Here is a 15,192-nt window from a genome sequence, read left to right as displayed (position 1 = left end):
ATTCCAGACCTCATGCAGGAGGACTCAAAACAATGCTCAGCATTTCAGTTCAGTCCTGAATAGCTGTTCATGCCAGAAGGCTTCACCTCTTTGGATCACAGATGGGGGGCAAACAAGATACCCACAACAGCACAACTTGATCTTGCCTATTAGAACTGGAAGTACCAGCATAACAATTCCATTGCCATGCTCTGTCACACAGGGGAAGGTTCACAGTGGCTTTGTCCAAGCAGGAGTTCCAGAGAAAGCTGTTTCTTTGACAGGATCACCTGCTCAGGGGGGGGCAGTGGTAGGACCAGGGCCACGGGGTGCAAGCTGGAGCACAGAAGGTTCCATGTGAACATAAGGGAACAAAAATTGTCACTGGGAGGGTGCTGGAGCCCTGGAGCAGGCTGCCCAGGGAGGTTGTGGAGTCTCCCTCTCTGGAGACATTCAAGCCCCACCTGGATGTGTTCCTGTGTGACCTGCTGTAGGTGATCCTGCCCTGGCAGGGGGGTTGGACTGGATGAGCTTTTGAGGTCCCTTCCAACCACCTAACATTCTGTGATTAATGATCCTCTGCTTCAAATCCCCCCACCATGGGGAGGGACCCCTTCCACCAGACCAGCCTGGTCTTGAACACCTCCAGGGAGGTGTTCCCCCCTGGAAGCACCCTGGGCAATGTGTCCTAACAGCTCCCCTGCCTCACTGCAAAGAATTTCTTTCCAGTATCCATGAGAGACTTGGGGCTGTTCAGTCTGGAGAAGAGAAGGCTTTGAGGAGACCTTCTTGGGGCCTTGCAGGACCTGAAGGGGGATCCAAGAAAGCTGGGGAGGGACTTTGGAGGGTGTCAGGGAGGGATAGGACTGGGGGGGATGGAGCAAACCCAGAAATGGGGAGATTCAGATTGGATGTGAGGAAGAAGTTGTTGCCCATGAGGGTGGTGAGAGCCTGGCACAGGCTGCCCAGGGAGGGGGTGGAAGCCTCCTGCCTGGAGGTGTTTGCAGCCAGGCTGGAGGTGGCTGTGAGCAACCTGCTGTGGTGTGAGGTGTCCCTGCCCATGGCAGGGGGCTGGAGCTGGCTGAGCCTTGGGGTCCCTTCCAGCCCTGAGAGTTGTGTGGTTCTCTGATACCCACTGATGCCATCAACGCTGGAGAAATGCCAACCCTTGACTAGGATTTGGCAAAGCAACCTCCTGTTTCTCCTTCCTGGTGTTTCACAAGGGCTCAGCCCTCACAGAGACACAGATAACAAGCCAAGGATCATCAGCTCATGTATCTGCTACTCAACTTAAACACCTTAAAGGCACACACTGAGCAGCATCAGGTTTCCTGTGGAAGAAGTCGGCCTGGCAGCAGCCACCTTGGAAGCACCGAGCTGAGGCAGCCCTGTGAGCTTTGAGCTGAGCTGCAAATCATGGAGGATATCAATTTGTTGTACAGCTCAAGTGAGGAAAACAAGGGCATGCCACTAGGAGCTTTCTGCCTTGTTAAGTAAGCATCTTCTCATCCATGCAGAAAACTGTGTCCAATTTGGCTAAATAATGAATCAGGGAAGGGTGAGCAGTGACTAATGAAGGGCGTGATGATGTGCTGAGGTGTGGGCACCCCTCATGGCAATCCTCCTTCACCCCAGGGATTTGTGGTGCTGGGCAGACAGAGGCCCTGCAGTGTCTCTGGTGAGGGTATGCAGCACATCTGGAGGCAACTGGGAAAGGAGCATCTCCCCCATGGGCATCACTGCACCTCCTCAAGCTGCCAACAAGTGACCAACGTCTCATTCTCACGAGGGCCACGGTGAAAGAGCTCTGCTTGGCCAGTAGAAAGAGGTGGTTCAGCTGCAGCAAGCTGTAACTGCCCTGCTGTGATACCCTTTTGCCCTGCTTACAGAGCACAGAATGGTTTGAGTTGGAAGGGATCTTAAAGATCATCCAGTTCCATGAGCAGGGCATCTCCTTCTAGAGCAGGCTGCTGAAGGCCCCATCCCACCTGGCCTTGAACATTTCCAGGTGACTCCACCACCTCCCTGGGCAGCACATCCCCATGGCCAATCTCTCTTGCTGGGAAGAACAGCCTGAACCTCCCCTGGCACAGCTTGAGACTGTGTCCTCTTGTTCTGCTGCTGGGTGCCTGGGAGAAGAGACCAACCCCCACCTGGCTACAGCCTCCCTGCAGGGAGCTGGAGAGAGCAAGAAGGTCTCCCCTGAGCCTCCTCTTCTGCAGGCTAAGCAACCCCAGCTCCCTCAGCCTCTCCTCCCAGGGCTGTGCTCCAGACCCCTCCCCAGCTTTGTTGCCCTTCTCTGGACACCTTCCAGCAGCTCAACCTCTTTCCTGCCCTGAGGAGCCCAGAGCTGGACACAGGACTCCAGGTGTGGCCTGAGCAGTGCTGAGCACAGGGGCAGAAATCTCCATGCTGGAGAGGAGCACATGCCCTGCCATGCCAGCTGCAGAAGGACATGAGACAGGATGATGGCTTCATGTAGGCTCAGCAGTTGTGACCTCAAATTAGGGCATGCAAATCACATCATGGTGCCCTGGAATTGGCTTGAAAATGGATTTTGGAGCGACCCAGGGCTGGCCTGCACCATTTCCCCAGTATCAGGTGACAGAAGGAGAGGAACTGGCCTCAAATTGTGCCAGGGGAGGGTTAGGTTGGATTTGCTGCAAGAGTGGTCAGGGATTGGCAGAGGCTGCCCAGGGAGGTGGTGGAGTCCCCATGCCTGGAGGGGTCCAAGGAACCTGTGGCCAGGGCACCTGGGGGCAGGGTTTGATGGCCATGGTGGGCTTGGGTGGATGGGTGGATGACCTTAAGGATCTTTTCCAACCCAAACAATTCTTTGACTGTAAAATTCCTCCAGAAATACAGAGCTGGTTCTGTTTCCTGAAGAGCCATCAAAATGAAGCTGCTCCACCACCTTTGCTGCACAGGCAGGGGCTGGGTTGGAGCAAGGCCCACGCTCCCGAGGCGGGGAAGAGCAGGGCTGTAATGAATAAGGAGCAACTGCACTGAGAGTGAGGAGACATCCCCACATCACTGCAAGCTCCTGCATACCACACAGCTCCAGGAATCGAGCAAGCAAACCTTGCCTTTGTCATCTAGATGATTCTGCCTAACATCCATTCCGTGTGCTCAGCCTTTCCTATGCACTTCTGCCTAATGCTTGTAAAACTGGAGCTTCCAGCTCCAAGCAGCTGGAAGAGGGAGAGGATAAGTCACCACATTCTCTGAGGAGGTAGCAGACATTTTTATCATTTAAGTGATGTGTTCCCTGGTTTCTTATCTCATCTTCTCCTACAAACAATTCCCAGCTAATGGAAAAATGCTCCAAAGTCTTCTACCAGGCTGTTACGGTGTGGACAAGTTGCTGTTGATGATGCTCTTGCAGGCAAGAGCTTTTAACACCAGCCTGAAGTTGTTGGAGAGCCCCAAAGCATGTTGAGTCACTGCTCTGCCTTTTAGCCTGGTTTAAGTGCTGGGGGTGATGCTGCAGACCCAATGGCCACTCCCAGCCTCCCTGGTGCTCCCACTGGGGTGATGGATTCTCTGAACACGATGTTTCTGGAGCTGGCTGTTCTTCTTGGCCTCTACAGGCTGGCTTGGCTCCTCTCCACTCACTGAAGGAGCTCCTGGAGGCACTCCTCCTGTCCCCTTGGTGCAGAAAATGTACCCCTGCAATGCTGCACAGAGCAGCCTACCACATGCCAAAGAGAGGAGAATCCTTTCCTCAGTCAGTAAACCTTGGGCCTCCTACCAGCACGTCACAGAATCATGAGTTCATGAATCCTGTGGATCAGACTGGATCCAGCTTCTGCTGAGGGAGAGGAGGTTCAGACTGGATCTTAGGAAGTTCTTCAGTACAAGGGCAGTGGGACTCTGAATAGGCTGCCCAGGGAGGCTGTGGATGCCTCCTCGCTGAGGGTGCTCAGGGCCAGGCTGGATGAAGCCTTCAGCAGCTGAGTCTAATGGTGAGGCAGCCCTGCCCACGGCAGGGAGGTTGCAGCAGATGATCTCTGAGGCCCCTTCCAAGCTAAACCATTCTGTGGTTCTATGAAACCTGCTCCCAGTTTTCCCTGACCACCACCACCAATCCCTTAAGGCTGTCTCACAGCCCTCAGCACGCTCAGTGGGATCAGCATCTCCAACCTTTCCCCAGAAGCAGCTCCTGCCACAGTACCCAGCCCGTTCCTGCTGGAAGCTTGGCTGAGCTGGCCAGCACCTGAGAGTCGAGGAGAAGCTGTCCCTGGCTCCTGAGGACACAATGCCACAGGATGGCCTGACCAGGGAGGAGGGTTATTAACAGCCACTGCCTAAGACTGTTAAGTCATGGGAGGATTTTGTGTCACCCACACCTTGACTCTTTCTTGGGCTGGCCTGCTCTGTTTTCAGCTTGCAGGTTTTATTCTTGGATGAAAGATGTGCTGAGGCACCAATATAAATCTTGGTGAGCAAGCAGAGCAGGCCATGCCCAGGAACAGAGACAACTCAAGCCACTCCAGCTCTGCCAATCCTTCTCTGGCAATGTCAAAAGCATCCTTGATAAGCCATTGCCAGAACAGGAGTGAGGGATGTCGGCTCAGTGCACAGCTTCTGGGCTCCCTTCTGAGAGAGGAGCTCTTCCTCCATTAGCCTGGGAGCTGGGGAGGGTGCTTGTGGTGGTGAGCTAAGAAATGCCTCCAGCCAGAGTTTTATTCCATTATCACAATGAGGAGACAAAGATTTGAGCTTTGGATTAAAGGATTGGGTTTTCCTCCTTTCTGTCCTGCACCAGGAAACCTTCAGTTCCTCTGCTTTGTGCTGCAATTCTTCAGCCTTTTGGGTTTTCTGATGCCAGGCAGAATCCTACCAAGTATCTCCTCTTCCTAGCAAGGACACACCTGGAGTACTGGGGTCCAGTTCTGGGCTCCCGAGTTCAAAAGAGAGAGGGAACTGTTGGAGAGAGTCCAACTACAAAGCTGCTGAGGGGCCTGGAGCAGCTCTGTGAGGAGCAAAGGCTGAGAGCCTTGGGGCTGATGAGCCTGGAGAAGAGCAGCCCCAGAGGGCAGCTGAGCAATGCTCAGCAAGAGCTGAAGGGTGAGGGGCGAGAGGCTGGGGCCAGGCTCTTGTCAGTGGTGCCCAGGGACAGGACAAGGGGCAATGGGCACAAACTGGAAGCCAGCAGGTTCCCTCTGAAGATGAGGAGAAACTTGTTTGGTGTGAGGCTGCTGGAGGCCTGGAGCAGGCTGCCCAGAGAGGTTGTGGAGATGCCAAACCCCCCTGGCCCCTGTGCTCCTGGGCAAGCTGCTGTGGGTGCCCTGCTCTAGCAGGGGGTTGGCCTGGCTGATCCCCAGGGGTCCCTTCCAGCTCCCCCCCTGCTGGGATTCTGTGCTCTCATAATCAGGACTGTAATCCCCCAACCTCCCCACATCTGCCACTTGCATGAATGAAATGAAAACAATCCAATTAACAACTGGGGGGATTTGTACATCAGGCAGAGCATTTCTTCAGCATTAGAAAAGTTGAGGCAAAACCCATCAGCATTTCCCTCCAAGAACAGACCCAAAAGACTTTCTGGGGCAAGGTTTCGTGTGCCAAAGCTTTTTAAAACGTGCTTTCCAGACCTTTGTTGTTCCCTGGGTTTGTTGCTGTGAATGAAACTTAACCATTTCCAGTACCCCACACAAACAGCTGAGATTCAGCAGCTCTCTTCAAAATGGGACTGACACAATCTCCAGCAAATGCCACCCAGGTCCAAGAGAGGATTTGGGCTCAGTGGCATTCCCATCGATTCGAAATACAGGATGTGGCTGGGTCCAACCTTGCTAATGCCAAGCAAAAGCTTCAAAAAGCAACTAAGCAATCAAGGCAGTTTGTTTTCCTTGTCTTCCTTTAGGCTGGGTTTGATTTTGCCCCCAGTTCCAGAGCACTTAGGCTGGGGTAAGGACATTTATTCTTTAACTTTTCTCTGAAGGGAGAAGTGGAAGTTTTCTTTCAAAACCAAAAGACAGAACTAAGCAAGGAAGCCCTGAAAAGAGAGCACACCCAGAGCACACCCAGTCATCCTCAGCACTGCTCAGGCCACACCTGGAGTCCTGTGTCCAGCTTTGGGCCCCTCAGTTTCAGAAGGACATTGAGAGACTTGAAGGTGTCCAGAGAAGGGCAACAAAGCTGGGGAGGGGTCTGGAGCACAGCCCTGGGAGGAGAGGCTGAGGGAGCTGGGGTTGCTTAGCCTGCAGAAGAGGAGGCTCAGGGGAGACCTTCTTGCTCTCTCCAACTCCCTGAAGGGAGGCTGTAGCCAGGTGGGGGTTGGTCTCTTCTCCCAGGCACCCAGCAGCAGAACAAGAGGACACAGTCTCAAGCTGTGCCAGGGGAGGTTCAGGCTGGATGTCAGGAAGAAGTTCTTCCCAGCAAGAGAGATTGGCCCTTGGGATGTGCTGCCCAGGGAGGTGGTGGAGTCCCCATCCCTGGAGGTGTTTAGGAAGAGCCTGGATGGGTGCTTGGTGCCATGGTTGAGTTGATCAGATGGTGCTGGGTGAGAGGTTGGACTGGATGAGCTCAAAGGTCTCTTCCAACCTGGTTAATTCTGTTCTATCCTGCAAGTCCAGGCCCCACAGGAGCAATTTCAGGCTCTGCAGAAAACTGCACATCTCCAGAGGTTGACAACTGCAGCAGGGAGAGAGGGAAGACTCTCAAACACCTGGGCCAGCTGAACTGGAGAATGTTTTGCCAATTCTCCATGCCAGAGCTTCTCTTCACACTCTCATGAAGGACCAAAACCTACCTTCTGCACTTCAGAGTTTCACCATGGACTGCAGCGGATAAATGCTTCTCTGCTCTGTGAACTGCTGCTGGCTCCTACGAAAAGCTTTTTACCTTCAGCAGGTGGTACTCACCCCAGCAGGCTGGGAATGGGCTCCCAAGGCTGCAATGCCAAGCTCTTAGACCCTGCACTGGCACCAGGCCTTCTGGCTTCAGCAGTAGCTTCTGATTTGGCATCCTGGACACCCAGGAGAGAGCAGGGCAGATGGATCCTCACAGGGGGAGGTAATGCTGCAGTGCCAATCCTGAGTCTGTGAGACATTGCTGACCTGTTCCCACCTTGGCCAGCAGCAAACAATTCCTTCTTCATGTCACTCTTTCTCTTGACCAGACCAAGCAGAAGAGCCAACAAAGTGCCTCCACCTCCATGCTCTGCCTCCTTTCATCTCTCCCCCATTTTCATAGTATCACAGAATGGTTTGGGTTGGAAGGGACCTTAAGGAACATCCAGTTCCAACTCTGCTGCCAAGAGCAAGACACCTCCTACTAGACCAGGTTGCTCAAAGCCCCATCCAACCTGGTTTTGAACACTGCCAGGCTTGGAGCTTCCACAACTTCCCTGGGCAATCTGTTCCAGTGTCTCACCACCCTCATGGGGAAGAATTTCTTCCTGAAGGCTAATCTAAATCCAGCTTCTCCCACTTTGAAGCTATTCCCCCTTGTCCTATCACTCCATGCCTTTGTACAAACCTCCTCTCTAGCTCTCCTGTAGCCTCCTCCAAATCCTGGAGGGCTGATTTGTATGATCTTCCCTCTGCTCCCCAGGGTAAGCACACTGGAGAATTCACATCAGGTATCCCAGACAGATGGGAAAGGGCAGACTGAAGAGGAAAACCACCACCTTTTTTTCACGTCATGACTCAAGCTAATGTCTCTTACAGCTGCTGGGTTAGCCAAGCCATAAACCAAACCAGAGCCTCGGTTACACTGGTGCTGCTGATTTGTCTCTTTCTTCAGCGCTCATTAGAAGAACTGCTTTGATCTCATTAGATTACTCAAACATTTCCAACAGCACTAGATGTGTCATGTCAGAATGTGACAGGCAAATTTCTTTTAAGATTTTCAAACTAGGTTGAAAGAGAAGAAGCTAGGCAGTTCAGTGTTGTCACTGCAAGATATTTTTACTTTTATGAGTCCCTGAAACAAGAAACAAATTAAGAACTGTCAAGGAAAAAGGGGGGGGGGGGAAGAGAAGCCTCAAACCCCAAACGTATCCCAGCTTGCCTGCTAATATTGTTGCTGCCTTCCTCTGAGAGCTCCCTCAGTATAGTAACAAGAACCTGAAGTATAAAAGAATGAACCAGGGTTGTTACTGTTTTGGCTTACAATTAATAGTCAAGGAGGAAGGGAATAAGTGCTGAAAACATGATTGCCCTTTGTAACCACAAGTCAAAATGAACAGCCTCACTTGCCTCTGTTCCCAGCTCTCATTCATGCCTGGTTCAGAGGCAATCTCCCTGGGCTGTGCCACTGCAGGGCACAGAACACGGCATCCAAGGATGCAAGAAAGCAGCTGGGAAGGAGGCAGGGGAAAAAGCAGCTGCCACTGGGATGCTCTGGCAGCAGACTCTGCCTTGCTCAAGGCTGGCAATGCAGCGAGGGGCTGCCATCCCCACAGCCCGGCACTGCCGGGGCAGGCAGCGTGCCATGAGGGGTGGGGTGCAGGTGAAAGCAGCCCCACTAGAGCTGCCTCTGCCAGGCTCTGAAGAGCAGCAGTGTGCCAGGACAGGGCACAGGGCACTGGAGCAGGGCTGGGGAGAGCAACACACCTGCATCAGAAAGGCTTCAGGTCTCTCCTCTGCTTACTGGAACCCACTTCACACACTGCCCAGGTGCAGCCTGTCGCTGCCCTACTTTGGGACCTCAGTCAGGGAAATTCTGGAAAAGAGGACAGAAGGGTGGCTCTGCCTGACCTGATGCTCTAGTGAGGTTCATGCCTCTGGGCTGCCAGCTCACACCATGCTCAAACAAATCCCAGAGAGGAGCGAGGCAGTGGGTCTGTGTGGGGCTCCACAGCCGGAGGAGCTGCACCGAGGCGCGGGACAGGCACGCAGACAGTTTGCAGCCCTCTCCCTGGGAACATGCCGCAGAGGCAAGGCAGCCCCACGCTGAAAGCCCCCGTGGGGGGAGGTATCCCCGGGGGAAGGGGCTGCAAGTGTGAAATCACAACGGCACCGAGGCACAGACGTGCAGCAAAGAGCACTGGAGTGGGTGTTCACAGCACATCATCTCGTTTCAATGGCATTTACCAGGGAATTGCTGAGATGGGCTGCAAAGCCAGTGGGCGGGGACCGCTTCTCACTCGGCAGCAGTTCATTACATTACAAGCAATTCAGTTACAGCCAGCAAGGAGAGCCTGGGGCTCTTCTGAGGGCCTTTAGGGAAAAGGTCAAAGCAGTGGATCAGACGGCTATGGGGACTGAGGGCTGCTGGGGAGAAGACAGCAGATATTTAAAGATGAACTTGTAGGCTAGTGCTATTCCCTCTGGATGGGGTACTCCTGTCCTTGTCACCCGTGACGTGCAAAGCACAGCAGAGAAGCCCATCAGCTGAGGCACTGCCAGCACTGAGAATCGACTGGTTTGGAGAACAGGCAGAGCTGGAAGCTCTGGCATCTAGGGAAAAGGGAGCCAGGTCCAGCTCTCTGCTCCTAGCTCATCAGGGGATTAAAGCTGCTGCTGGATGGCATAGAGGCAAAATCCAAACCCAAGATTTTTCCCTGTGAGCAGGCAGCGTTGTCTCTCCTCCTGAATTCCACAGCCATCACTAACCCCTTGTTTGGGGAGGCTGAAGCCAGAAGGGCTGCTGCTGAAGGTAGCAGGAGCGTGCTTTTGAAGGCAGGCCAGCTAAGTCAGCCTCTCTGTGTCAGCACGATTAAACACTGAATCCCCCGGCAGCTTCCTGCTGATGGCAGTGGGCAGTGTCCCCAGCCCAGCCTTCCCTGCTCACCACTGGAGGATTGCACTCATTTGAGGATTCTGCTGAGCAGGAACAGACAAGAGAGATTCTTGGTTTCCTCCTAGGCTGAGGTTCCTGATGAACAAACACATTCACTAGAGTTTTAAGTCCCCACAACAACATCCTGTGAGTAAGAGCAGCCTCGAGCCCATGCTATGACCCAAGCATTCCAGAAAGGAAAAAACAAGCACACATTCCAAGTGCTGCACAGGCTCAACTTTTACTTCAGGATATAAGGTCTAAAATGTGTCGACATCCACTGCAGTCCTAGATGCTGGCTTGCTGGAAGGTGTCCAGAGAAGTGCCTTTGCTGAGATGGGCTGGTGGGAGTGGGAGACGGATTTCTCTCGCCTGGTTACTCTGCCCCTCTGGCATGGAGGCCCCAGACTTGCTTGGTTAAAGCTGGTTTGTAATTTAAACTGAGTGAAAGCAGAGCCTGGTGACAGCCTGATTCTGGCACACTGGCTCACATGGCATGGCTGTGCCTTTCGGGGCCGCTCCCTGCCCTGGTGTTCTGAGGCACAGGTGAAAGTGGCTGGCGAGCAGGACCGGTGCTGAGAAAGTAACAAGCAACCTAAGGGGCAGGATGGGTGTTGAAGGTGACAAAACAACCTTGGGCAGTAAGGAAAGGGCCATTCCTAGCCTGTGCTGCCACCGCTCAAGGTGCACACACCAGCCTCCAGTTCCACTTCTCTGCCATTCCCCAGCAGCCCTTCCTTTGCTGGCTGACACCCGCTTCTCCAGCTGAAAGGTACCTCCAGATATTGCAGTGAGCCATCTTTAATGAATGTTACCACTCCTAATCCCCATCCTGGCGACACCTTCACACTACTGCAGCTCTGCCTGTCACTTCTCCTGCCACCCAACCTTTCAGGGATTATCTGGACAGCTCGTAACCTCTTCTTAGTCCTCTGCAACAATGTCTGCTCTCTGCTCCTTTGTCTTAGCATTTTCTCATCTGTCTGCGGATTCCTGTGCCGCTTTTCAAGGCACTCTCCAAGTGGGAAGCTGCTTTAGCCATTCCTGAGGATGAGATTTATTATCTAGAAGCACACCAATAACACAGTATTAAAAAAAAATAAAATAGCAGTCTCTTTCATCAAAATCTAATGAGCACACGATTTAATCTTTATTAAGAATTCATTAAGTTCTCAGCAAGCCTGTCTAATGGAGCCTGACCAGGTGAAATGCTAATGCCTGCATTACAGCGAAATTAATTTTCAGCAACGTTCATTTCCCCGAGCTCTGCCCCGCACGGCGCTCTGCCCCGCACGGCGCTCTGCCCCGCACGGCGCTCTCCCCGGCGGCTGCGCGGCGCTCTGCCCCGCACGGCGCTCTGCCCCGCACGGCGCTCTGCCCCGCACGGCGCTCTGCCCCGCACGGCGCTGTGCCCCGCACGGCGCTCTGCCCCGCACGGCGCTCTCCCCGGCGGCTGCGCGGCGCTCTCCAGCTGCCTGCGGCCGCGCTCATGGCAACACCGCTGTCCCCACCCCAGCCTCCCCGCACTTCGCCGGAGTTTCCTCGCTGAGGGACGCCTCCCAGCTCCCGACCCCCCCACCACCGCAGCCTTCTCAGGTACAAAGCTGCAAGCCCCTTTCCTTATTTTAAGACAGTTTAATGGGCATGATCTATATCCATATCTATACCAGAGTGTATTTCAGTCCTCTCTACTGCTCTAGTCCAGCAAACAGGTTATTGTCTTGATGTAATTTGCTTTTGCTCGTTGGCAAACCAGGAACTGTGCAAGCCGGCAGGGTCACCACCAGCCCTCCTGCCTACAGGCTGTGTATGTATGTGCTGCTGCACTGCTATTGTGGTACCTACAGCTTCTCCCTTCCACCAAGCCTTGTCACCCGCCATTCCAGCAGGCTTCTGCAGAAGCAGTTCCTAGAGATTAAATAATTTATTGGTGTTCATCTGCAGTAACATCTCCCCTGATCCACCTTTTGCACACAAACATATGAAAACCAAACCAACACCAACACCAAATCAAGCTGGTGGGGTGGGAAGCTCCCTTTCAAACCATGAAAGGGGAAGCTCAGAGCCCTTACAGAAGTAGGGTACACAAATGTCGGTGGGAAAAGCTGTGGAGACCACTGTGTGCTGGAGGCGAGCCTCCTCATAACAAGACCTCCCAGCCCCGCAGTGCCTTGGGAAAAGCATTGCCTGAGGCGAGGATGACGGTTTAGTCCACCCCGGGGCTGCACACCGCGGCCACCGAGTGGATACAGAAAGATCCGGGTCACCCGCTAAGCCAGTCTGGCTGGAGAGAAGCTGGGCTGAAGGCCCGGATCTGCCCCCGTGGCGCACGCACACTCGCAAGCACACTCACACTCACACCTACACGCACACTCACACTCACGTACAGCCGGGGATGCTGTGGGAGTGCAGGGCAACAGATCGCCGAGCGGACAACGAGGCCCTTCGGCTATTTCCGAGCCCCCTTCTGCTTCTCCCCGACCGCCTCCGAGCGCTCTCCGAAGGCAGCCGAGCCCTGCGCTCGGCCGCCGCCGGGAGGAGCCGAGCGGTGCCGAAGCAGCGACTCCACCAGCGGTTCGAGTCCCCGCTGGGCGCTGTCCACCACGCGAACCGCCTGAAAGCCGCAGCCGCACCGGGACCTGCCCGCCCGCTGGCTCGCCGGCCCGGCACAACCCCGGTGCCCCGCGGCGGCCGGCTGATAGCCCGGCCCGCCGCAAAGGCACCCGCTGCCGGGACTGAGGAGAGCAGCCTGCACTCCCCCCCGGTACTCCCTACAGCCCATCCACGCCCAGCTCTGCCGCCTCGCTAAGCAACGCCGGTCCCCGAAGGGGGGGGCTCCTCCCAAGCCACGGATCCCTCTGCAGCCACAGGCTTCGCAAAGCAGCCGCGGCTCCTCCGTGCCTCGCCCCCCAAGGGAAACCCAGACCCCGAAGCAGCGCCCGGGGCTTGTGCCGTGATGGCGCCCGCCTGCAACAGCCCGTCATGGTGGGGAGGCTGGGGTACTTCACTGTGTTTTAATTAAATACGAAAGAGGGGGGGGGGATAAAAAAAGCACAAGCGCGCCACTCCTTCATTAGCCTTCCCCTGCACCTGCTTTCCCTATGGGATGCAATTACTTCAGGAAGGGACCATGCGGCGGGGCTTTTTTGGGATTTTTTTTATTATTGCTCAGCGACGTTTAATTAAGCACCGAGGAGAAGGTGTCGTGGAGGGGAGCCCCAGCGAGGGGCAGCTCCGGGGCTCTGGAAGCTACCTCGGGCACGGTTTAGACCATGCCCCCCCTCCCCCCCCCGCCTCCCTCCCTCCCTGCCCCCCTGACTCCCCCGGGGCAGGAAGGGTTTGGATGTGATCGGCGGTAAGCGGCCAAGCTCGCTTTTCATTAATTAAAAAGAGAGGCTAAAATCTCAATAAAAGGGGCTTTGGGTGGTAGGGAGCCTGGGGTTAAATCCGCAGAGCCGGCAGATAACACCCCGACATTAAGCTTAACTGACAGCGGGCCGCTTCATGGGGACATCTGCGCGGCCTCGCCCCGCGGCAGGGAGGGCGCAGGGGGGTGGGGGAAGGTGGGACTTTCCCCCGCTCCTCTCCTCCCTACCGCGGGGCGAGGCCGGCGGGCGACACTTCAGCACCACACCGGCCCTGAACAGCAGCGGCAAGGGCGGCAGCGGGGCCTCACCCCCGGCCGCTTCCCTTCCGCCCCTCACGGTCCCCTCAGGTAAACATGGCGCCTGCGGCCCTCCCTCACCTCAAGCGAGAGCCCCCGCCCCGCTCACCCACCCCCCAGATTAAAGCCGTCCGCTCGCCTATTTCCCCGCAACCCACGCGGGACTTACTTCATCTGCTTCACGATGGTGCTTTTCCCAGACTCTCCGGCCCCTGTGGAACCGAAAAAGCAAAGGGATGAGGGGAGGCTAAGCGCCGCGGGAGGAGGCGGGTGACGGGGACGGGGGGCAGCGGGGTGCGTGTGGCCGGGGGTGACCGGCCGGCCAGCCGCTTCTTACCGAGCAGGAGGAGTTTCACATCTTTAGCAGCGCTGATCCCGTCCTCCTTAAGGTTCTTCTCGATGGCCTTGCTCCGCTCCAAGGCGGCTCTTTCCTCGGCGCTCAGGGTACATCCCATCGCGGCGACAAAAATGTAATTAAAAATTTAAAAAAGAAAAAAGGAAAAAAGAAAAAAAAAAGATAAAAAAAAAAAAAGGGGGGGAGGGGGGAGGGGAAAGGGGTGGGGGACAAGGGGAAGAAAAAAAAATTGCAGCCCCCCGCCGCCGCCGCCGCCTGGGCTGGCTCCTGCGGGCTGTGAGGAGGAGGCAGGGGCAAAGCCAGCCACCGGCGGCCGGGCGGGGAGGGGAGGGGAGGGGGGGAAAGGGAAAGAATAAAAAGCCTTGAAGCAAATGGCCGTGAGCCTCCGGGCAGCGCAGCGGCTCCGCGGCGGGGCTCCCGGCTCCCTCCTGCCCCTCTCCCCGCGCCCGAGCGCTCAGTGCATCCAGCGGGGCTGCTGCGGGCACGGCGAGCTGTTCCCGGCCGGGAGGCGGAGGCGGAGGCGGGGGAGGAGGAGGAGGAAGAGAGATCGCGCCGGGGGGAGGGTCCTTCCTTCTCTCCCGTGCTCCCGGCTGTCGCGTTCTCCCCTCCCGGGCGGGTCTCGAACGGGCGGTGGCGGCGGCGGCGGCGGGGCGCGCTGGTAGCGCTCGGCGGAGCCGAGTGGAGGCGCGGGAGCGGCGAAAGGGAAGCCGGGGGCGCGCCGGGGCTCCGCGTTCCCGCCGGCCTCGCCCGCTCCCGTGACGCGCGCGGCTCGCGCATGCTCGCGGCCTCGCCGGCGCCGTCCCCGCCTCGGCGCCGTCCCCGCTCCCGCCGCCGCCGGGTCCCCGCGGCCGAGCGGACCGCGGAGCGCCAGCGCCACCGGAGCGGGGTCCCGCACGGGGCCCCTCGGCGGCTCTCTTGGGTTTAGGCTGCCGCTGCACGCTCGCCCCGCAGGCCGACACGGAGAAGGGTCGTGGCCCCGCTGTGCGTTCTCCTCCGCCCGGGTCACGGGGAGGCCCGGGGCCGCTGCTGTCACCCGGGCGGGAGAGATCGTAACTCGGGCCCCTGCCACCCCGTTCCTGCTCACTCGGTGCTAGGGTCTGCCCTGGCTGGGCCCAGCACCGCAGCGTTTGGGGGAGCGGGAGGGCGGCGAGAGCTGGGTGGCAGCGGCGGGTTTACCGGGGAGTTGGGCGCCCCAAAGGCCGGGGTTGCTGTCTGCCAGCCCCGTAACCTGAGCAGTCCCACACAGCTCCTGCACCCATGCACTGCGCTCCAGCTCCTGCACCCATGCACTGCACCCCAGCTCCTGCACCCATGCACTGTGCCCCAGCCCTGCACAGCTCCTGCACCCATGCACTGTGCCCCAGCCCCACACAACTCCTGCACCCATGCACTGCACCCCAGCCCCACACAGCTCCTGCACCCATGCACTGTGCCCCAGCCCCGCACAGCTCCTGCACCCATG

General features: G+C 56.7%; 1 protein-coding gene across 2 annotated transcripts in view; it reads right to left on the bottom strand.

The window, feature by feature from the left end:
- GNAO1 (G protein subunit alpha o1) overlaps nucleotides 1-13,899 on the bottom strand; it is a 177,845-nt gene extending 163,946 nt beyond the window's left edge. Inside the window, exons 1-2 of one of the 2 annotated variants that reach the window (XM_054170043.1) lie at nucleotides 13,713-13,899; nucleotides 13,545-13,587 (exon numbers count right to left, since the gene is read on the bottom strand). In XM_054170043.1, coding sequence (XP_054026018.1) covers nucleotides 13,545-13,587; nucleotides 13,713-13,830 — 161 coding nt within the window. In that variant the 5' untranslated portion in view covers nucleotides 13,831-13,899. The remainder of the gene's footprint in view (nucleotides 1-13,544; nucleotides 13,588-13,712) is intronic. The other variant, XM_054170042.1, reaches the window with a different exon arrangement.
- Between the last annotated feature and the right edge of the window lie 1,293 nt (nucleotides 13,900-15,192).

This window comes from Dryobates pubescens, chromosome 19 (assembly GCF_014839835.1).
Source record: "Dryobates pubescens isolate bDryPub1 chromosome 19, bDryPub1.pri, whole genome shotgun sequence".
Lineage (NCBI taxonomy): Eukaryota > Metazoa > Chordata > Aves > Piciformes > Picidae > Dryobates > Dryobates pubescens.
Note: the sequence above shows the minus strand (reverse complement) of the source record. Positions and strands in the feature narration are given on the sequence as shown.